The sequence below is a fragment of the Dermochelys coriacea genome, chromosome 25 (genome assembly GCF_009764565.3).
Source record: "Dermochelys coriacea isolate rDerCor1 chromosome 25, rDerCor1.pri.v4, whole genome shotgun sequence".
Classification (NCBI taxonomy): domain Eukaryota; kingdom Metazoa; phylum Chordata; order Testudines; family Dermochelyidae; genus Dermochelys; species Dermochelys coriacea.
This window is the reverse complement of record NC_050092.1, coordinates 1638220-1661885: the sequence shown is the minus strand read 5'-3', so window position 1 is coordinate 1661885 and position 23666 is coordinate 1638220. Positions and strand designations below refer to the sequence as shown.

At 45.1% G+C, this 23666-nt stretch overlaps 1 protein-coding gene across 2 annotated transcripts in view; it reads left to right on the top strand.

Moving 5' to 3' along the window:
* The first annotated feature begins 3046 nt into the window (after positions 1-3046).
* Positions 3047-23666, top strand: part of LOC119848535 (excitatory amino acid transporter 5-like) — a 96018-nt gene continuing 75398 nt past the window's right edge. The window contains exons 1-2 of one of the 2 annotated variants that reach the window (XM_038384506.2): positions 3047-3300; positions 22194-22273. In XM_038384506.2, coding sequence (XP_038240434.1) covers positions 3124-3300; positions 22194-22273 — 257 coding nt within the window. In that variant the 5' untranslated portion in view covers positions 3047-3123. Of the gene's footprint in view, positions 3301-3392; positions 3639-22193; positions 22274-23666 lie in introns of those variants that run through there. The other variant, XM_043502864.1, reaches the window with a different exon arrangement.

Genomic DNA, 23666 nt, shown 5'->3' with positions numbered 1-23666 from the left:
GGAACCAAGGCCAGGTGGCTCTGCGTGATGCCCCGTCTGCAGGCACTGCCCCTGCACCTCTCATTGGCCGCGGTTCCCAGCCAATGGGAGCTCTCGGGGTGGTGCTTGTGATGGGGGCAGCATGCATAATGGAGCCCTGTGGCTGCCCCTACACATAGGAGCTGGAGTGGGGCCATGCCACTGCTTCTGGGGGCAGCGTGAAGTGGCCCCTGACCCAGCTCCCTGGCTGGAGCGCCAAAGTGCCAGAGCAGGGCAAGCCCCAGACCCTGCTCCCCAGCAGGAGCTCATGGGCTGGCTTAAAACAGCTGGCGGGCTGGATCTGGCCCACAGGCCATAGTTTGCCCACGTCTGCTCTACATGCTCCTTTAGGTTAGGATCTTATGAATAGACTGTACCAGATCTGAGGCAGCAGGAACTGCCACAGGTGGTGGGGGACAGAGGGATGGAGCCATGGATGAAAACCATACTTGGAATAAAAAGGACTGAACTTGGTAGAAGCATGTTTTGCATTATTATAAGTAAATTCGGCTAATGGGAGTAATGCAACATAATGATTTTGGCATTGGTTCAGGAAACAGTGTAGATTCTCCTCAAGTACCTGGTTGACTTGTTTTGATTGGTCGGTCGTCTGGGGCTGATGGGAGGTGGATGTATGAGAACGGACATCTAGGAGGTGAAACGTTTCCTTCCAAAACCTGGATGTCAAGTGAGAGCCCCAATCTGTGGTAAGATGATTGGGGAGACTATGGAGTTGAAAAGCATGCATAATTAGAAGTTGTGTGGTAGTATCTGTGTTCGAGAGGCGTACACGTGGAAGAAGATGCACCATTTTGGTGAGCTGATTGAAGATGGCTAATATGATATTGTGTTGTTCTGCTTATGTATGACTAAGAAATCAAGAGTTATATGTGACCATGGTCAGGAAGAGGTTTTGGCCAGACCCCCAAGACCAAGTTCCTGCTCCCTTGTCCTAACCCCAGTCACGACTCTGGCTTTGACCCTGGGCGTGGCTTCTCCCTGTGATACCACTTTGACCCTTCAGAGTAGCAGCCGTGTTAGTCTGTATTCGCAGAAAGAAAAGGAGTACTTGTGGCACCTTAGAGACTAACAAATTTATTAGAGCATAAGCTTTCGTGAGCTACAGCATCCGATGAAGTGAGCTGAGGCTCACGAAAGCTTATGCTCTAATAAATTTGTTAGTCTCTAAGGTGCCACAAGTACTCCTTTTCTTTTTGCTTTGACCCTGTGTATGACTCTAGCCCAAGACCATGGCTGTTGGAATTATTAATAATATTTGAAATCACTATTAATATGGGAAAACACCATTTTAACTGTAAATTCCTTTATTAAATCCGAAGGCCAAATGGTACTTTGAGAGCTGCTCTAAACATGCCTAAAAAGCCTCTCTAATAAGCAATTTACTACACTCAAACAGTAACAAAAAATTTCTAAGCATTTGTTCAAGATACTCACAAATGGATGAACCCCAGAGGTGCTTAGACCCATATTGGTCAGCTCCACCATGGTCAGGCAGGTATTAGCAATGAACCCTTTCAGAGATTACTCTTTATACCCTTTAACAAACAAGTGATGTCATTGCCAATGATTGACCGTCTAAAAACCAATCTGAGATAGTTCCTCCTTATTTCCAGTCTTAATCCAGATAAGATTTATAACTGCCTTTCTCCCCAAGGCCTTCCTTCTACTTGTTAGTCAGGGTCTTTCTCTGGAGCACAGATATATTTCCTTAAGCTAACTTTAATTCTTTAATTTTATACTTATCTTGCAACAACTCTTCTCTGGGCTTTTTATCATGTATGAGCCCTGACAGATCTTTTCTGACCCTTCTGGGCACATGGGGGATTATTGGAAGGCACTCAAGGACGAGCACCACTGGCGTGGAGCAAGCCTGTGCCCAACTGCGTAATGGTTGTGTTAGCAGCCGACAAATTGTGCTTACTTGGGCTATGCCCCTGGTGAGCCAGCTTATTCAAGCAAAGAGGTTTAGCATGGGGACAGGATTCAAGTTGACTTGAGTTAACTTTGCAGTGAAGGCAAACCCTAAGATATGATTACATCAAGGGCCACTGCTCCTAACAAGACCTCCTGTGGACCTCGGTATTTTCCATCTGTCTTGTAACAGGCTTTGCTAAACTTAACAGTTGCACAATTTTAGCTTTCTGTTCACACATTTCTGACAATACCGTGTTTTACCTAAAGAAAACTTATCTTTGCATTATAGCTTTAGAAAATCTTGTGATATATCAGGTGATTGTATCTTTCACATCACCCTTAGGTGTTGTATAGGTTGAGATCTTGGAACTACTATAATTCTTTGATTTGCCTTATTAATGATCATAGTGAATATTCTTAGTTTTGCAAATCTCTCTTATGCTGCAGAGACCCTTATATTGATCCATCAGTGGGGCTTTGGGGGTACAGTAAGAAGAAAAGCTGCAGGATCTAATTATGATTAAACAAAGATATTGCAGGGGCACCCAGAGGCCCCAGACAGTCCTTGTTATATTAGGGACCAAGAAGAAAATGTGTAGATCTCGGTTCTCATGATCCTAGTTCCAGTCACTGCTGTCAGCCTACTAAAGCCCCAGTGTGTGACCCACTGCAGGGACCCTCGACCTGTGACCCTATGCAAAGCTCATACACCCCAATGATAGCTCTGTAGGATTGACCATCCAGGACTGGCTTCCTGGGCTGTGTGAACCTCCTCTAACCTCTCTGGTTCCATGTCCATGGGGAGCGCTGCGGAGAGTGTACCTGGTGCAACCACATAGCAATGAAGGGGTTAACCTATGCATGTTTTTGTCATCAACCTTTTTTCCAGCCAGCTAGAAAGCTTGGATTAACTAGTCTAAGATGTCACTTTCCATTAAGGCGAATGGGTCCCAAATAGCAGTATAACACTGGTTCTCCCTTTGGTATTATGTTGGAGAGAGTTCTCTGATTCTGATCTGGTTTCTGGCGGGTTCTGAACCTGGCAAAGGGAAATGATTCTGCAGAACAAGAAAGATCACTAATGATGACTACTAGCAACCTCGGGAATATTAGCAGCATCAAAGAGACATTTTGCTCGGATTGGAACTTTCTGGACCTCTGAAGAGGATCATGTGGGAACGTATTAAAAAAGCCTTGTTAAACTCATTTTCCGTTAGCTGCTCGGCCGTCTGGAACTGGATCCGAGCTTTCTGGAGAAAGAATGGCCTCTTGACTCTTTCGATGCTCTCTGTTGTAACTGGATGCCTGCTCGGATTTTCGCTAAGCGTTCTGGAGCTGACAGAGCTGGTAAGTGGCAGAAACACGTATGTGCAAAAACATTCGGGGGGGGTGGGACGTGTTTCAAACTCCTCAGTGTAAAGGAGCTATTGCTATAACACTTCTTTTGTGTAGAAATGTGTTAAGCTGCACTAAATTAAATCTCACACTATGAATTGTGCAGAGAAAAACACCCGCTCATCTCATCCCTGCTCCCCAGCAGAGCTGTAGCCGCAGAGCCAGCCCATTAGCAGGCTGTCTTAGAACTAATGCTTATTTATTTTCACAAAAGGTACTGATTGGCACAGCCTGAAGGTTTGCATAGGAATCCAACCTAAACTGCAACTGCCAAACTAAAGGCCCCTTTGGTGAGGAATCCTCCATGCAGTCTCAACGTTTCTTCTATTACTGATCTACAGAAATCATTCACTCACAGTGGGGCAAACCCTGCCCCTCCCTCTGCTAGGGTGGTGTCCCTGGCCGAAAAACCAGTGCAGTTCCATTGCACAAGGTGGGGACAGGGCAAGCCAGCATGGTGTGGAGCCCAGTTCTGCAAGGGCTCCTTGTCTGGCAATGTGCAGATAGGGGTAGGACGTGGGTAGGTAAGGGGAGTGGCAGGGCTAGCTTACCCAGTGCTGTCTGGTCTTTCCCTGGGAGAGGCTACACCAAGTTACTCCACCAAGGAGCTACAGCAGCCTTCAGAAATAGTTCATTTCACCACCTCTTCTCCACACATCTGCCCTGTTCCTGGTTCAGCTACTCAGGCTCGCTGCTGGGGGCAGGATTTGATCCACTGTGCAAATGAGCCAGGTTCTGTTGTCATAGTACTTAGCACATGCATAGTACTTTACATCTCTGTCCAAAGTCTGAGGAATCCTCCCACCAGCTCTGGGAAGTGTATCAATAAATAGTGAGCCCCATTATAGGGATCTGGCAACTGAGATGAAGAGATTTGCCCAAGGCCACACCACTAGTCAGTGGCAGAGGTGGGATTAGACTTTAGCAATTTCTGATACCTGCCATCATGCTGCCTCTTATCTGTGAGCTTCCTGTAGAGGAATTAACTGAGCCAAAATGTAATGGAGTAATCCGATCTTTCAGCATTTCCCAGGACCCTTGGGATCATGGACAAGGAACCTGGCTCTGATGCAGTGCTAATGAATAACACAAAGTTAAAAATACATGTTAGATTCATTGGTTCACTTAGAATATACAACAACTCTCTTCCTATTTTTGACAAAGGCATTATTTTAGCTGGCTCTGATGCTAGGTAGTTGAGAGGCGCCTTTGTTTGGTTGTTACATCTCAGAGCTCCGCTCATTCTGGAACAACCTCATTTAATCTGGCAGGATTTAGAAATGTCTGTCACTTCAATTATGTCTCCCAGCATGCTGCCCATAGCAGAGATAAGCTGGTTATTTAAGTGGAGCAAGCCCCACGCCTGGTGATTCTCAGGGCCCAGTGACACCCCGTCTGCCACATCTGCTGAGCTTTGGAGGGAGTCTCCCTGCCTGCTGAGCGTCTGTGCCCAATGACCCACTGAGGTTCAGTTTGCTGTGTTCCCGTGCCCAATGAGCCCATGTGTCCCATAACTAGGGCCCTACTAAATTCATATTCCAATTTGGACAATTTCAGTCAAGGATTTAAAAAATCATAAATTTCATGATTTCAGCTATTTAAATCTGAAATTTCACAGTGTTGTAACTGTAGGGGCCTTGACCCAAAAAGGAGTTGTAGGGGGGGTCACAAGGTTATTGTGAGGGGGTTATGGTATTGCTACCATCAGAGGTGATGCTAGGGAGGGGCAGGAATGGTCACATGCTCCTCCCCAAAAAGAAAAGGAGTACTTGTGGCACCTTAGAGACTAACAAATTTATTTGAGCATAAGCTTTCGTGAGCTACAGCTCACTTCATCGGATGCATTCAGTTGAAAATACAGTGGGGAGATTTATATACACAGAGAACATGAAACAATGGGTGTTACCATACACACTGTAACAAGAGTGATCAGGTAAGGTGAACTATTACCAGCAGGAGAGAGAGGGGGAAAAAACCCACCTTTTGTAGTGATATTCAAGATAGGCCATTTCCAACAGTTGACAAGAACATGTGAGGAACAGTAGTGGGGGACTGGCCTGTCTCCCAAGATCTGTGAGAGTGATGGGTTGTCCTTCAGGACAGGTTGTAGATCCTTGATGATGCGTTGGAGAGGTTTTAGTTGGGGGTGAAGCTAATGCTCAAATAAATTTGTTAGTCTCTAAACATCACCTTCGGCTCCCAACTAAAACCTCTCCAACGCATCATCAAGGATCTACAACCTGTCCTGAAGGACGACCCATCACTCTCACAGATCTTGGGAGACAGGCCAGTCCTCACTTACAGACAGCCCCCCAACCTGAAGCAAATACTCACCAGCAACTACACACCACACAACAGAACCACTAACCCAGGAACCTATCCCTACAACAAAGCCCGTTGCCAACTCTGTCCACATATCTATTCAAGGTACACCATCATAGGACCTAATCACATCAGCTACACCATCAGGGGCTCGTTCACCTGCACATCTACCAATGTGATATATGCCATCATATGCCAGCAATGCCCCTCTGCCATGTACATTGGCCAAACTGGACTTGACTTGGAGGGTTGAATCATCACTTGGACCTCTGGGTTGATTAAATTGGGGTCCACTAAGGAAGCATGGATAGCCGACACTTGTGCTCCAGTGTCTGGAGTGTCCCTACAGTGTCCCTCCATACTGTGACCTTCTTCCCGCCCACACTCACAGTTTCCCTCTGCTCTGGGGGTATCTGGGAAGATATCTTGGCCTAAGGACCTCTGGTGTGATTCTGGTGCAATGAACTGTAATCTGTTTGGGTTCTTGGGGCAGTTGGCCTTTACATGCCCCGGCTCATTACATTTAAAACATCATTGAGCTGACGGGTCACTGGGGCGAGGTGGGTTGCTGGAGAACGGTGTGGCAGGACGATAAGGTGTCTGGAGTGTTCCTTGGGGTATAGTTGGGGCCTTGGGCTGCCCCCAGTAGTAGGGTGTGGTCTGGGGATGTCCCTTCTGGTATCCGCTCCAACTGCAACCAGGGTTGTTTCTCTCTCCTCCCTCCACTTGTTTTGTTCCGGTTTGCCTTGCCTCTCTGGCGGTCTGGGACTGCTTGTATTGATCAGCATAAGAAGGAAGACTTTCTGCTGAGTCCATTTTCTTATCCCATAAACGCTGTTTTATTTCCTCCTTGGACATATTCAAGAATTGCTCCTGAGTCATCAAATCACACATTCCTTCAAAGCTAGTTACACCCCTTCCTTTGACCCATTTGTCTAACAGATCCTTCATCTGGTTTATATAAGCCACATTACTTAGTCCAGGTCCTTTCTTAAGGGCTCTAAATTTTACTCTGTAAGTTTTAGGTGTAACCTGAAATTATTTTAAAACCAAATCCTTGAATTTATTATAGTCAGAAGCCTCCTCAATAGGCATCTTATTGAATATGTCCAGTGCTCTTCCAGTCAGTTTTCCGACCAATGTGGTCACCTTGTGAGCTTCAGGAATTTGATGGAGTGTGCACAGTCTCTCAAAGGTGAGAAAATATTCAGCAATATCACTGGATTCATCATACTATGGACATAGTCGCTCCCATTTGTGGATTGTTGGGGAAGGATTGTTAGGGTTATTCAGTATATTCTGCTGAGCCCCTGCCTTCTCTATCTCCAGTGCATGCATCCTCTCTTTTTCCTTCTCCTCCATTTCTTTAGCCTTTGCCTCCATTTCTTTCCTGTGAGCAGCCTCCCTTTCTTTTTTCTTTGGCTGCTTGTGCATCCATCTCCATCTGTCTGAGTTCTACCTGTCTTTTATGTTCCTTTTGTCTTTCCTCAGCCCCAAATCTGGTTAATTCCAGTTTTTGTTGGGTATTGCTTTCTGTCATTCTAACCTCTCTGTTTTTAACCTAGCTATACCCGAGAGTTAAAAAGAAAAAAACAACCTGGCTTGTAAAATTTTGATGTGCTGTAACCTGATACCTGTTTTTTTTTCTGATAGCTGGTCTCAGCCTACAGAAACATCCTTTTGTTATGCCTGTTGCTCTGTCCCCCAGGCAGAGAGACAGAATCTGCAGCTGCAATCACCTTTTACAAAATCCTGCTGTGCTTCTGGTTCAAAATGATCTAAAAATGATCCCACCGCTCTGCCACCATGTCAGGGTTCCTTCCCCACTCTGAACTCTAGGGTAGAGATGTGGGGACCCGCATGAAAGACCCCCTAAGCTTATTCTTACAAGCTTAGGTTAAAAAATTCCCCAAGGTACAAACTTTGCCTTGTCCTTGAATCTTATGCTGCCACCACCAAGCATTTTAAACAAAGAACAGGAAAAGAGCCCACTTGGATACGTCTTCCCCCAAAATATCCCCCCAAGCCCTACACCCCCTTTCCTGGGGAAGGCTTGATAAGACTCCTCACCAATTTGTAGAGGTGAGCACAGACCCAAACCCTTGGATCTTAAGAATAATGAAAAATCAATCAGGTTCTTAAAAGAAGAATTTTAATTCAAGAAAAAGTAAAAGAATCACCTCTGTAAAATCAGGATGGAAAATACTTTACAGGGTATTCAGATTCAAAACACAGAGGATCCCTCTCTGGGCAAAACCTTAAAGTTACAGAAAACAGGAAGAAACCTCCCTCTTAACACAGGGAAAATTCACATAAAACAAAAGATAAACTAATCCGCCTTGCCTGGCATACCTATACTGGTTGCAATATTGGAGACTTGGATTAGGATGGGTTGGAGAAGATGGATTCCTGTCTGGCCTCTCTCAGTCCCAAGAGAGAACAAACATGTAAACAAAGAGCACAAACAAAAGCCTTTCCCCCCCTCAAGATTTGAAAGTATCTTGTTCCCTAATTGGTCCTCTGGGTCAGGTGCCAGCCAGGTTAGCTGAGCTTCTTAACCCTTTACAGGTAACAGGATGTTGCTTCTGGCCAGGAGGGATTTTATAGCACTGTATACAGAAAGGTAATTACCCTTCCCTTTATATTTATGACACACCTCATTCGATTGGTTTGCTGTAGGGCTACAGCATATTCGCCCTATTCCCAGAGTAACATTGTGGTGGTCTTGCTATGTAACAAGAGAGCCACTTCCAGCTCACACTGGAAATAAAGAAAGTAGCATTGATGGCAATGTTTCCACTGCAAAGCATTTGCCAAGAAAGGATAAGGACAAAGTGTTGTTAGCTGCTGTCTCCCACCAGGTGCAAATACATAACAAGCGTTCAGTGATCCTGAGTGTCACCTTACTGCACCGAAGCCTGCAGTGGCTGCGTGTTACGTGGATACATGCTTCAATATTATTTCTCTTACAATATGGGGATACCTAATAGGGGCTTATAAATTACAAGCTCTGAAAATACTGCATACAGAGTGGGGTATTAGAAGATATGCTGTTTTGCATACAGTGGTGGGCTGGAAAGTTTTGGCATATTGTGTACAGTGGGGTATTGGAAGGTATACTGTATCGTATAAAGTGAGGTATTGAAAGGTATAGCATATTGTTGCACTTTGAAAGCTACGGGTATAATTAATCTGTTGTAATTCCACTGACTCCAGTGAAATTACACCAGGGGTAAAATTGGCCTAGTGATTTAATTCTTTTTCTGTACTGCTGCAAAAATATCTTATGACACATTGTTCCAGAAATCTTCAACAAATATGCATTAGTTATTGTTTGTTCCCTGCATTTTAGTGTAACAAAAACTAAAATGAAAAGAGAAATTTAAGGCTGAAGCCATAAAGCAAGTAGGTCAAATGTACAATTGAAGTGACTGAGCAATGCAATAGGTGTCCAAAAGTGGGGCTGCTAAGAAGAACCTGGTGTCTGGTGGAGAGATGCAATAGATCTGCTCTGCTCCCAAAGCAGGTCAGAGGTGATAGAGGAGGTAAACCTGGTCTAAGATGATCACACCATGATCCGTCCCTGGTATTACAGACCTAAGGGTCAGCTCTCTGCTTATGCAGCACAGAGTGAACTTGAAACAGCCAAAGGAATCTCCCCAGTGGCAGTGATGGTTCTGCTGCCTTCTGCATCTGCCGTCTACTGTGCTGGAACCCACTGCGTGGCATAAGGGAAAGCAAAGGCTTCTCGGAGGGAAGGAGGAGACAGAGCATGTGAGGGAAGGGAAGGAGGCAGAGCTAGGCTCTGATATACCCAGTTCTCAGCAGGCTTAAGGTCCTTGGGGGATCTTTCCACTTGGGCACAGTGGAGAATTAAGCCCAAATCTCTGAAATAGACGAGAGTAATGGATCACTGAAATAAGCGTCTTGGCTGGTATCCTCATTTATATAGCTGTCGTTACAGGAAAACCATCTCTTACATTTTTAGCCCATGACTGGTCTTTTTAAATAAGTAATACAGAAGTAAAGGTGGATCAGCTGTCTCATTGGTTTGATGGGGATATAGCAGTTCAAGGGCATAAAATTCTCATTCACTTCAGCCAGGTTCAAAGCCAACTAGATAGCAAATCAATGGCAAGACCTTGCTAATTTGCTTCTAAGCCCTCATTCTATTGTCCAATTTGCTGGGCACTCTCCTCAGACAAACTCTGCCTAGCAGTGTACTTCACTGCCTGCTTGCCCGCTGCGAGACAGTGTATGTCTCTTGGCAGCCATCTTCCACTGAATTTCTCTAACCACAAAGTACAGGTAGAATGACTGTATCTCTGAGCAGCTGCAGAAATTTTTCTGGGAAATGTAAACTCGTTGGAGGGCTAAGCTGCTCCTATTGCTCAGAGCTCTCACCCCAATGGCAACACTTGCATTCCGTGCTGTTTAACCGTCTGTCTGCATCTTTGCCACTAGAATCAGGACAATTCCTTAACACTTCTTATAAAATTAATATGCATCTAGTGTGCTAATATAAATCATTTGTTATCTTAGTGCTTGGGAATGTGAACGAGGGATAGGATTTCACTCCAAACAGTGTTTTTATTGAAATAAAGATGGATTATTTTTCTATCACTTGGTTTGGCTGTAATTATAAAGCTGTATGCAGATGTGTTGGGGTTATATTTATTCACAAGACTGATTCTGGCACTTTATTCTAAGGTAGCAGTGAGCACATCAAAGAAGCAAATGACAGAATGCATAAGCATTTCTGTGAGTGCCCTTTTTTTAAGAATCTCAAGTGCCAGGGCCAGTAACGTACAAATTAGCCTAAATGCTAGCCATATATTAGGACAACTTTCTTAAGATTTTTAATGCATGTATGAAACATACAATCACAGTTTTCTTCATGGTAGCTCTCTTTTAGAAGAGTCTTCATCTGCTAATACATAGTATCATAAATCATGACATCAAAAGTAGCACTAGAAACCAAAACACCGGTGCCTTGAACTCTGCTGCATACCACCATAACCTTTAAATTGTGTCCCCTTACTATCAGCAGTTACTAGCCGCCTATGGCTACCATTACTTCTGCACTGCTGCTGGTGGCGGCGCTGCCTTCAGAGCTGGGCAGCTGGAGAGCAGCAGCTGCTGGCCCGAATCCGAACTCTGAAGCAGAGTTTCTACCAGCAGCAGCAGGTCAGAAGTAAGAATGGCACGGTATGGTATTGCCACCCTTACTTCTGAACTGCTGCTGGCGGCAGTTCCAGGTTTCTGTCAACATTCTATTACCAAAATAATTGCACCATCTCTCCTTTCCTGGTCCTACAGACTAGGAGTAAGGGCTGCACATTTTGGCCCTGTCTTTCCATTCCATTAGTATCTAGGGAGGATGTTAAACATAAGCTACTAACATTAGACATTTTTAATTCAGCAGGTCCAGATAACTTGCATCCAAGAGTTTTAAAAGAGATGGCTGATGAGCTCAATGGACCATTAATGTTGATTTTCAATAAGTCCTGGAGCACTGGGGAAGTTCCAGAAGACTAGAAGAAAGGTAATGTTGTGCCAATATTTAAAAGGATAAATGAGGTAACCTGGCCTGACTTGGATCCCAGGCAAGATAATGGAGAGGCTGATACAGGACTCAATTAATGAAGAATTAAAGGAGGGTTATATAATTAATGCCAAACAACATGGATTTAGGAAAAATAGATCCTGACAAGCTAACTTGATATCTTGGTGGCTTGTAATGAGATTGTCTCGGACTCACAGATTGTGCCCACTCTTGGCCCCAAACGATCCCTGCGGGGAACCCCCTTCAGTGTGACAGCCCTTCTTGGGAGTCCACTCTCTCTTGGGGTTAAGCCCTTCCGCCTCCTGGAACCGCACCTCTCTGAGCCTTAGCACGCCTGTCTCTTGCTGTGGGCCCCCTCAGGGAGTCCACTCGCTCTGGACCTCCGGGGCCTCCACTCCCAAAGGAATAATGCAACCCTGATCTCTAGACCGGAGCGACTCTCAGCCAGCGTAAAACAGGAGGGTTTATTGAGCGTTTGAACACAGCATAGGAAACTCTCAGGGCCCTCAGGCCTGGCCTCCCTCAGCACAGCACATCTAAGTCTCTCCTGCATCCAGGTGGGCTCTGCCTGCTCTCACTGTCCAGACCTGAGACCCTGCGCTTCCCAGCTGGGCATCTGATATCACTTCCCGCAAGCCCCACCTCTGTCCATTGTCTTCTAGCCAAGTAAACAGGGTCACCTGGGCCTCCTCTCCTCTCAACCATCCCATGTTTCCTACTGGCTGGACCCAGCTGATCAGGTAACCAGGTCTTCACAGCCCATTGTCCTCCCACTGGCCAGAACTGGCTGGGACTCCTGAGCTGGGCCTCCCGGTCACCAGGTCACCAGTTGCTGGGGTCTCCATTCTCCAGGCCATTGGCTGGGGTCCCAAGTGCCGTGGCTGGTCCTCTGCAACAACAAACTTCCCTCTCCCATCACCTCATTAAACCAGTAACATGCAGGGAAACTGCATCCCACCCCCTCTGCATACAAACCATTGAAAAAAACAAGAAAAAAACAGGAAAATCCCCCTCTTCGTCACAGAGATTACGGACTTGGCTGATAAAATTAGTAGTGTTGATGTAATACACATAGACTTCTGTAAGGTGTTTTACTTGGTACCACATGGTATTTTGATTAAACAAACTAGAGCATATTAAAAATAGCATGGCACACCTTAAATGGGTTAAAAACTGGTTAAGTGAGAGGTCTAAAATTGTAATTGTAAATAGGGAATTGTCATTGCATAGGTATTTTTCTACTGGGGTCCTGCAGAAATCAGTTCTTGGCTGTACACTATTTTTATCAATGACTTGGGGGAAAAAATCATCACTAATAAAGTTTGCAGATGACACAAAAATTAGAGTAGTGGTAAATAATGAAGAGGGGAAGTCACTGATACCGAGTAATATGGATTGCTTGGTAAACTGGGCAGAAGCAAACAGTATTTTTAATACTGCTACATCACAAAATCACAGAAACATAGGGCTGGAAGGGATGTTGAGAAGTCAGCTAGTTCAGCCCCTTGTACTGAGGCAGGACCACAGGACTGAGACCATCCCTGACAGGGGTTTATCCAACCTGTTCTTAAAACTTCCAGTGGCGGAGGTTCCACAACCTCCCGTGGAAGTCTAGTCCAGTGATATCTGTGTAGAGGTATATGACGTAACTGTAGAAGAACATAAGAACAGCCATACTGGGTCAGAACAATGGTCCATCTAGCCCAGTATCCTGTCTTCCAACAGTGGCCAATGCACATCTAGGAACAAAGAATGTAGGCCCCACTTACAGGATGGGGGAAGCTAACCTTTAATAAGGCTAAAGAGGATCTTAGTAGCGTGACAAATGGGAATGAGGATATGGTGGTAGATATTACCATATCTGAGGTAGAAGTGAAACTGAAACAGCTTAATGGGACTAAATCAGGGGGCCCAGATAATCTTCATCCAAGAATATTAAAGGAATTGGCACCTGAAATTGCAAGCCCATTAGCAAGAATTTTTAATGAATCTGTAAACTCAGGAGTTGTACCGAATGATTGGAGAATTGCTAATATAGTTCCTATTTTTAAGAAAGGGAAAAAAAGTGATCCGGGTAACTACAGGCCAGTTAGTTTGACATCTGTAGTATGCAAGGTCCTGGAAAAAATTTTGAAGGAGAAATTAGTTAAGGACATTGAAGTCAATGGTAAATGGGACAAAATACAACATGGTTTTACAAAAGGTAAATCTTGCCAAACCAACCTGATCTCCTTCTTTGAGAAAGTAACAGATTTTTTAGACAAAGGAAATGCAGTGGATCTACTTTACCTAGATTTCAGCAAGGCGTTTGATACCGTGCCACATGGGGAATTATTAGTTAAATTGGAGAAGATGGGGATCAATATGAACATCAAAAGGTGGATAAGGAATTGGTTAAAGGGGAGACTGCAACGGGTCCTACTGAAAGGTGAACTGTCTTGCTGGAGGAGGTTACCAGTGGAGTTCCTCAGGGATTGGTTTTGGGACCAATCTTATTTAATCTTTTTATTACTGACCTTGACACAAAAAGTGGGAGTGTGCTAATAAAGTTTTCAGATGATACAAAGCTAGGAGGTATTGCCAATTTAGAGAAGGATCGGGATATTATACAGGAGGAACTGGATTACCTTGTAAACTGGAGTAATAGTAATAGGTTATGCATTTAGGGATTAATAACAAGAATTTTAGTTATAAGCTGGGGACGCATCAATTAGAAGTAACGGAAGAGGAGAAGGACCTTGGAGTATTGGACCTTGGAGTATAGGATGACTATGAGCTGCCAATGTGCTATGGCTGTGAAAAAAGCTAATGCGGTTTTGGGATGCATCAGGAGAGGCATTTCCAGTAGGGATAAGGAGGTTTTAGTACCATTATACAAGGCACTAGTGAGACCTCACCTAGAATACTGTGTGCAGTTCTGGTCTCCCATGTTGAAAAAGGATGAATTCAAACTGGAGCAGGTACAGAGAAGGGCTACTAGGATGATCCGAGGAATGGAAAACTTGTCTTATGAAAGGAGACTTAAGGAGCTTGGCTTGTTTAGCCTAACTAAAAGAAGGCTGAGGGGAGATATGATTGCTCTCTATAAATATATCAGAGGGATAAATACAGGAGAGGGAGAGGAATTATTTAAGCTCAGCACCAATGTGGACACAAGAACAAATGGGTATAAACTGGCCACCAGGAAGTTTAGAGTTGGAATTAGATGAAGGTTTCTAACCATCAGAGGAGTGAAGTTTTGGAATAGCCTTCCAAGGGAAGCAGTGGGGGCAAAAGATCTATCTGGCTTTAAGATTCTACTCGATAAGTTTATGGAGGAGATGGTATGATGGACTAATGTGATTTTGGTAATTAATTGATCTTTAAATATTCAGGGTAAATAGGACTAATCCCCTGAGATGGGATATTAGATGGATGGGATCTGAGTTACCCAGGAAAGAATTTTCTGTAGTATCTGGCTGGTGAATCTTGCCCATATGCTCAGGGTTTAGCTGATCGCCATATTTGGGGTCGGGAAGGAATTTTCCTCCAGGGCAGATTGGAAGAGGCCCTGGAGGTTTTTCGCCTTCCTCTGTAGCATGGGGCATGGGTCGCTTGCTGGAGGATTCTCTGCTCCTTGAAGTCTTTAAACCACGATTTGAGGACTTCAATAGCTCAGACATAGGTGAGGTTTTTCATAGGAGTGGGTGGGTGAGATTCTGTGGCCTGCGTTGTGCAGGAGGTCGGACTAGATGATCAGAATGGTCCCTTCTGACCTTAGTATCTATGAATCTATGAATCTGGGAAGCAGTGACAAGAAGTTCACCTTGGACCGCCAGGCACCTCTCAGGAGAAGGCACGCACACAGACCATGCATTTCAGCCGTCTGATCCAGCTGGGACTGCTGAGAGCAGAGCAAGAGATGTGTGGTTGTGTGGCTCTGCTCAGAGACGTGATGTATTCCTTCTATGCCCTAATCAAAGCTGATATGAACAAGTAGGATATTTAGGCTGGAATTTTCAAGGAACCCTAAGGAGTTAAGTGCCCAAATCCCATTGAATTTCAATGAGGGGGGCCCCTAACTCTCGTAGGTTTCTTTGAAAATCTTAGTCTTAGAATAAACCTGGGAGCATTCATAGACACAAGTTATCTCCAGCACTTTGTGTGAGGGCACAACCAGCCTCTAACCATGGCAGGGAGTTTATCCCATAACTGCTCTTGCACATTCCTCTGAAGCATCTGGTGCTGGCCTTGAAGACAGGCTACTGGACTAGATGGCTGATCCTGCCTGGCCATTCCTGCACAGCCAAAGTTACCTGGGATGTGTTCTCAGTGTCTTCCCAGAAAGAGTGCCATGCACGGGCGGGGAATGCTTTGCCCAGCACTGACTGCAGTGTGAATGCCTTAGTGAGGGAGGAGAATGGCTGTGAAACATGAGGTAAACCACCCATTAGCTCCCCACAGTGAGTGTGTACATTGACACTGAGGTGGAGGTGGGGACGGGGGCTTCAGTGGTTCCTCTACCCAAACCTGTTGCTTCACCTTCCCTGCTGGTATGCCAGCCTGGCCCCTCTCCACGTGTTACTCAGAATTCAAGTATTCTAGCAGAAGAATTTGGATTCCTTGCTCTATGGAGCACCCAAGCCAAGGTTATTGGTGATAGCAATCCCTTGGGGACCAGGGAGTGGGGTTATCACCGACAGTGATTCTTGGAGCAACTTGGGAAGAGGGATATTCATGCCAGAAATACCTTAGCATCGGGGCGTGGGCTTATCGATGCCAGTGATCCCTCAGCGTCAGGGGACATGGGGTTATCAGTGCTGGCGATCTCGCAGCGTTGCGGGGGCATGGGGTTATTGGTGCCGGCGATCTCTCAGCGTTGGGGGGGTGGTATCGGTGCTGGCAATCTCTCAGTGTCAGGGGAGGGGGCATGGGGTTAGCAGTGCCAGCGATCCGTCAACATCGGGGGGCGTGGGGTTACTGGTGCCGATGATATCTCAGCTTCAGTGGTACCGGCAAGCTGTCACCGTGGGGTTACCAGTGTCAGCGATTCCTCAGCATCAGGGGAGGTGAGGTTATCAGTGCCGGTGATCCCTCAGCGTCAGGGGATGTGTTTATTGGTGTCAGTGATCTCTCAGTGTTGAGGGGCCTGGGGTTATCAGTGCTGGTGATCCCTCTGCGTGGGGGAGAGTGGGATTATGGGGGCAGCGATCCCTCAGCATCGGGGTGGGGGGTATGTGAGTTTATCGATGTCAGAGATCTCTCAGCATCAGGGATGGGGGGTCATGGGTGCCGGTGATCCCTCAGCATCGGGAGAATAGGGTTATCAGTGCCGGTGATCCTTCAGCGTGGAGGGTGCGGTTATGGGTTCCGGCGATCCTTCAGCGTGGGGGTGGGGTTATCGGTTCTGCTGATCTCTCAGCATCAGGGGTTTGGGGTTATAGGTGCCAGCGAGCTCTCAGCAGCAGTTGGTGGGGAGCAGTTGGGGTTATCAGTGCTGGCAATCCCTCTGTGTCGGGTGGCATTGGGTTATCGGTGCCAGCGATCTCTCAGCGTGGGGGCCGTGATATTATCAGTGCTGAAAATCTGTCAGTGTGGGGGAATATGGGGTTATTGATGCCGCTAATCTCTCAGGATCAGGGGGGTGTGGGTTTATCGGTGTCAGCGATCTCTCAGTGTCAGGGGGCATGGGTTTACTGGTGTCAAAGATCCCTCAGTGTCAGTGGCTGTGGGGTTATCGGTGCTGGTGATTCCTCAGCGTTGGGGTGTGTGGAGTTATTGGTGCCAGAGATCCCTCAGTACTGGGGATGTGGGATTGTCAGTGCTGGCGATCTTTCTGCCTCAGGGGATGTGGGGTTAGCAGTGCTAGTGATCCCTCTACATGGGGAGGCTTTGGGTTATCTGTTCCGGCAATCTCTGAGTCACAGGGGACATGGGGTTATGGTGCCAGCAATCCCTCATTGTCAGGGGGCATGGTGTTATCAGTGCCGGCGATTCCTCCATATCAGGAGCTTGGGGTTATTGATGCTGGCGGTCTCTCAGCATAGGGGGCATGGGGTTATTGGTGCTGGTGATCCCTTAGTTTTAGAGGTGTCATAAATATAGGGGGAAGGGTAGCAACCTTTATGTATGCAGTAGCATAAAATCCCTCCTTGGCAGCTGTACTGGATTGCCTTACCTGTAAGAAGTTAAGCAGTTCAAAGGAATAACATGTCATCAATCACTCTTCTTCTGCGGCTTTTTGTGCAGGGCCTGATCTGCTAGACATGCTCCAAGGTGGTCTTGGAGAATATCTGCCCAGTCAGGGACTTCAGGTGCTGAATGGCTCAGCCGCATCAGGACTTAGGTGGCTTTGCTCATGCTCACTAGCAGAAATCTAAGTGCCAAGTGGACTTTACCTGCAGACATTTAAGCACCTAGGAAATGTAGGCATCTGCATAGTTATTTGGCAGCTGAGCCGGGGGTTGGAGGATCTATATTTTGGATTTAGGTGACTAAAGTGGCAACTTTGTCCTAGGTACATCAGTTCCTTTGTGGATCTAGTCCTAGAGTGGCTTGGTCAAGGTCAAACAAGAATCCTGGAGTGCAGCAGGAAACTGATCCCAGGTCTCCTCAATCCCACTTTAGTGCCCTAACCACTAGCCTATCCCTCCTCTAATATGCCTCACCTGTGTGCAACCTCTCCAAGGTAATACTGCTGCTGCACCCGGCCTTTGCCATTACAGGCATTTGTGATTTCAGCCCTGCCATCTGATCCCGGCAGTAATGCTACCTGCGGCATTTACCTTATTTTCTGGATTAAAAATCTGGAGCTATTTGGTTTGCAATCTCCTTGCTCCATAGTAATTAATTTTACAGACTCCCTTGGCTTTGTAGCTACTCTGAGACAACCAGTGCTCACAGAGAGAAATGTACTTCGGTGCACAGAGCCAGCACAGAGATTATGCACTATTGAAATCAAACTTCAGTCTAATTTTGAGGTCGTAAACTGGGGCCTGGGGCTTGTGTTGTCCCTTTGCACAAAGATGAATTTAATCAACAAGCTGCAGATAGTTATCTTTAAAGGGACTAAATCCACATGAGGTTCACATGTGAATACTGTCTCCCACAGTATTCTTGCCAGCAAGATAAAGAAGTATGAATTGGATGAATGGACGATAAAGTGGATAGAAAGCTGGCTAGATCGTCAGGCTTAACAGGCAGTGGTCGATGGCTCCATGTCTAGTTGGCAGCGGTATCAAGTGGAGTGCCCCAAGGATCGGTCCTGGGGCCAGTTTTGTTCAATATCTTCATTAATGATCTGGAGGATGGCGTGGACTGCACCATCAGCAAGTTTGCAGATGGCACTAAACTGGGAGGAATGGTAGATACACTGGAGGGTAGGGATAGGATACAGAGGGACCTAGACAAATTGGAGGATTGGGCCAAAAAAAACCTGATGAGTTTCAACAAGGACAAGTGCAAAATCCTGCACTTAGCAAGGAAGAATCCCATGCACTGCTACAGACTAGGGACCAAGTGGCTAGGCAGCAGTTCTGCAGAAAAGGACCTAGAAGTTACAGTGGATGAGAAGCTGGATATGAGTCAAGAGTGTGCCCTTGCTGCGAAGAAGGCTAACAGCATTTTGGGCTGCATTAGTGGAGTATTGTTAGGAGATTGAGGGACGTGATCATTCCCCTCTATTCAGCATTGGTAAGGCCTCATTTGGAGTATTGTGTCCAGTTTTGGGCCCCACACTACAAGAAGGATGTAGAAAAATTGGAAAGAGTCCAGTGGAGGGCAACAAAAATGATTAGGGGGCTGGAACATATGAATTATGAAGAGAGGCTGAGGGAACTGGGATTATTTAGAAGAGAAGAATGGGGGGGATTTGATAGCTGCTTTCAACTACCTGAAAGAGGGTTCCAAAGAGGATGGAGCTAGGCTGTTCTGAGTGGTAGCAGATGACAGAACAAGGAGTAATTGTCTCAAGTTGTAGTGGGGGAGGTTTGGGTTGGATATTAGGAAAACTTTTTCACTAGGAGGGTGGTGAAGCACTGGAATGGGTTCCCTAGGGAGGTGGTGGAATCTCCTTCCTTTGAAGTTTTTAAGGTCAGGCTTGACAAAGCCCTGGCTGGGATGATTTATTTGGTGTTGGTCCTGCTTTGAGCAGGGGGTGGGACTAGATACCTCCTGAGGTCCCTTCCAACCCTGACCTTCTTTATAATTCAAGTATTTGATGCAAAGTGGAACAGCTCTAACAGGAGCGATTGAGAGGGCCCCAGGCCCAAAATGCCCAGTGAGTAGGACACTCACTTGGGAGGTGGGGGACCTGCATTTAATTCCCTGCTATGAGTCAGGCAGAGGAGGAATTTGAACCTGGGCCTCCTACTTACCAGGTGAATGCTTTAACCACTGGGTTATTGAGTGCGGGGCACCTCCCCCATCATTTTTTGTGAGAAAGGCCTGGCCTGCCTTAGGCACCTCTATTTCCAGGGTACAGCTGTGCAAATAATCAACTTTTTTGGTTCAGAGGCAAAACAAAAAATTGAGGAAAAATGTTTTGGGTTAAACAAAATGTTTTGTTTCATTCTCAAGGGCAGTGCTTTTGGGGGGGGGGGGGGTTTAAAGCAACTAAATGAAAAATCAAAGTAAAATTCTAAATGAAAAGTTATTTCAAGTCTAAAAGTCACTGTTCTGTTTCAAAAATGCCAGAACAAAATGTTTCTGCTTTGTTTGGATTTTATTTATTTTTACCCAAAAGAGAACATGGCATTAGACCAGAACGCTGAGCTTTTCAATCAGCCTTCAGACACATATACCCAGTGACTCAGTTTAGTGTCACGGTTTGTCACCTGGATTAAAATGTGAAGAGGTGCTTAAATATGTGTTAGATCCTGAGTTGCACCTGCAGGACACTAATGGCCATAGTGAAGAGCACTTCATCTGCACCTGGTAAGACGAGTGTGACCTTTTCTCCAATACTGACCATGCCACAGTTATCCCGACCTTTGTCATCTCAAAATTAGATTGCTGTAAAATGCTGTACATGGGGCTTTTCCTTGGAACCATTCAGAAACTAAAGCTAGTGAAAAATGCTGCAGCCCACTCAAGTAGAATTGCATGCTGGGAACACATTAGACCAGTGCTCCATGATATTCACTGGTGTGCAATAAGCTTCAGAGTAGAATTAAAGGTGTTGATTTTAACCTCTAAAACCCTAAATGGAAGCTGATTACCTGAGAAACTGCCTTTCTCCCCAGGACACACTGCCATAGTTGAGGTCACCAGAGGCACTGGAACACCCTCGATATACAGGAGAGGTAGCCACTGGCAGGATGTCATCCATGCAGGGTTCTTGGTTTTGGAACTTGCTCCCTGCCTTTGTCCACCAGATCCCAGTTTTGTTACTCTTCCAGGCATGCTGTAAAGCCCATAGTTCCTCCTTCATTAAGGATGTTGGGGGAGGGGGACATAGGCAGATCTATTTACAGGCAGTCCTTTAGTCACGTTCATGTTATGATTTTTAATGCATGGAGTTGGTACCCAGAACACTGACTGACACCTATGTTGCATCTCAAAGTTTTGAATACATAGACGACAAGACCAATATGCTTACCAGATTATTTTTGCTCCCTCATGTGGCTCTACAATTTATTTTGTGTATTGGGCAACTAGTGAAAAGGTTGCGCCCAATTGCACTTGACTTCACTTGCAATTGCCTGTTTTACATATGCAAATAAGTCCCAAGTTCTTGATAGCATGTAACCCTTCTGCCAGGTGGAGCCAGCAGCAACCTCACTAGCTGCTCATTCTTCTCACCGCCTCTCCAGCCACTCATTCGCCAGCCAACTGTCAGTCACCTTCTGCTGCCACCTGCCTCTCTGATGTGACCTCTGCACATCAATCTCTTAGTGATTTTCAGCTCTTTGAAGGCTGGGCAGAGACACTGCCCCATCTCAACTGATTTCAGCTTTCAGTGATGGAGCATTTAAAATAACAAAAGAGGCTCCTAATGAAGCCTATGTAGTTCTTTCTTTGAACAGTGGGAAGGAGCAGGTTAAACCAGACCTGGGGAACCCTTGGGGAGGGTGTAAATCCTTTTGGCTAGGATACCTATCCCCACCCTTCTTACCTTCCCAGGGCTCTGGCATTCGAGCCCCTGGCTTAATGAGGTCCTTTCAGCTGAGGGTGACCCTCCTCATTTGGGACAGCTTAAGCACAGTTCTACTCCCCTTTATTCATACAATAATAACAACATTGGTAACAGCATTTCACTACCCCTGCATTCAGTACTAAAGTGATTTGTAAGCCAACACCAACCAAAGTTGATTACACCACTCTATCTGCTGGATATCTCAGCGGAGTAGGTGGATTCATGTTCATGCATCCAATGAAGTGAGCTGTAGCTCACAAAAACTTATGCTCAAATAAATTTGTTAGTCTCTAAGGTGCCACAAGTACTCCTTTTCTTTTTGTGGATACAGACTAACACGGTTGCTACTCTGAAACACATAAATACAGTTTGCTCTTGAAGTCTCTCCCCCTCCCAGCTAGATGTCAAGGAAGAATTCATTCAGACCCTGCTTACATCTATAACCAACAATGTCCAGGAATTGATATTACTAATAGTTGTTGAGAAAGTGATTCTGATTATTGCTACAGGACCATGGGGACAGTGTACTTCCAATGACTCCTTCAAGTGCAGTAGTCTAACATCCTTTTCCAGCTTTGCCTTCATTTTATTACACTCTATTTGTTGTCCATTTTGCCAGTCCCAGTATATTTCCCCTATATAGCATAAAACCAGATAAGCCCAAAAGATTCATTTCTGGACAAGGGGGGGATAGATTTTTAAAAAGATACAAAGTTGGAATTATGGATCTGTTGCAAGAATGAGAATCTGTAATTTTTCTATCTTTGAACAATGTGTATATTTCCATTATTTACATCTTGCCAGCTGATTCTCCTGCCTGATCAATCTTTGTTCTTTATACAGGAGAAGCAATACTTTTCTTTTCCAGGAGAGCTCCTTATGAGGATGTTAAAAATGCTGATTCTACCCCTTATTACTTCTAGGTAAGAACAATTCTCTTACTTTAAGAATAAAAAGTCACTTTTATTAAATTGTGCTGAGCAAATGTATTTACAGGAGCCAACCCATCCTCTTTACAAAGCCGGATAGAGGGAGATACTCAGATCCTGAAACCATCCTCTAACCAAGGATCAGTAGGTTGCACATTTGCATACATTGACATTGTAATATATATATTTATATTAATTCAGGCATGACTTATCAGAAGCACATTTGTGCCCATTTTTAAGTATTCTGTAACAAACTCCAACAGAGGGTTTACTTACCGAAAGTACTTCTCTGCCGCCTTTCCAATCTCACTGCTCCTATTCTTTTTTTCATGGTGATAAGTCCTAAGAAGATGGGGAACAAGTAGTAACATCCCCAAATTAATTGTCACTTAATGAATCATCAACATGTCAAAAGGAAATGCAGAAATGTAAAAACAGTTTCAACAGCTCTGTGATGGTGATACTTCAAAGTTGATACCAGAAAAGTAGGAATCCAGAAGATGCAGGTTTCTTTCCTTCTCCTTTTCTTGCAACAGAACAGAGTATACTCGATCAGGGATCGATTTATTGTGTCTCGTTTAGACACAATAAATTGATCCCTGAATGAGCTCCCCGTCAACTCCGGAACTCCAGCTCACAAGAGGCGGAAGCGGAGTCAACAAGGGAGCAGCAGCGGTCAACTCACCGCCATCCTCACGGCTAGGTAATTTGCTACAAAAGTTTTTTTCTCCTGCTTATAATAGCTCATCTTAATTAATTGGCCTCTTACAGTTGGTATGGCTACTTCCACCTTTTCATGTTCTCTCTATATATACATATCTTCTTACTATATGTTCTATTCTATGCATCTGATGAAGTGAGCTGTAGCCCACAAAAGTTTATGCTCAAATAAATTTGTTCGTCTCTAAGGTGCCACAAATCCTCCTGTTCTTCTTTCAACACATGAATGTGGTTAGCCCTCTTGAGTACATTTGCCTAAGAATCCCCGAGACATTTGTTTGCAAACATAAATTGTTCTTTGTGATTTGCTTGTTTATCACAAGATACATGTTGCAGAAATCCCTATAACCTTAGTGAAATTCTTATGCTAACTCTCATTGCTTAATTGCTAGACCTTGCTAAGCCTTAACCAAACTTATTGCAAAGCCTGTCCAAAACATTAATGTATATTAAAGTGGCCACCTACTTTTGTTACAGTTTTAAATGCTTATATTAAGCATTTTGGCATTTAACCTGTGCTTTAATTCCAAATAGCCCCTTTAAAGATCAGGTCAGTGGTCAAAGGTAAGCACTGCTGTAGTGCTCCTCCTTTGATTGTACTGGGCCCTGACCAAGCCCACAGTGGAAGGACAGAGATTAATTTATGCTGCTGAACATTGTTCACGTT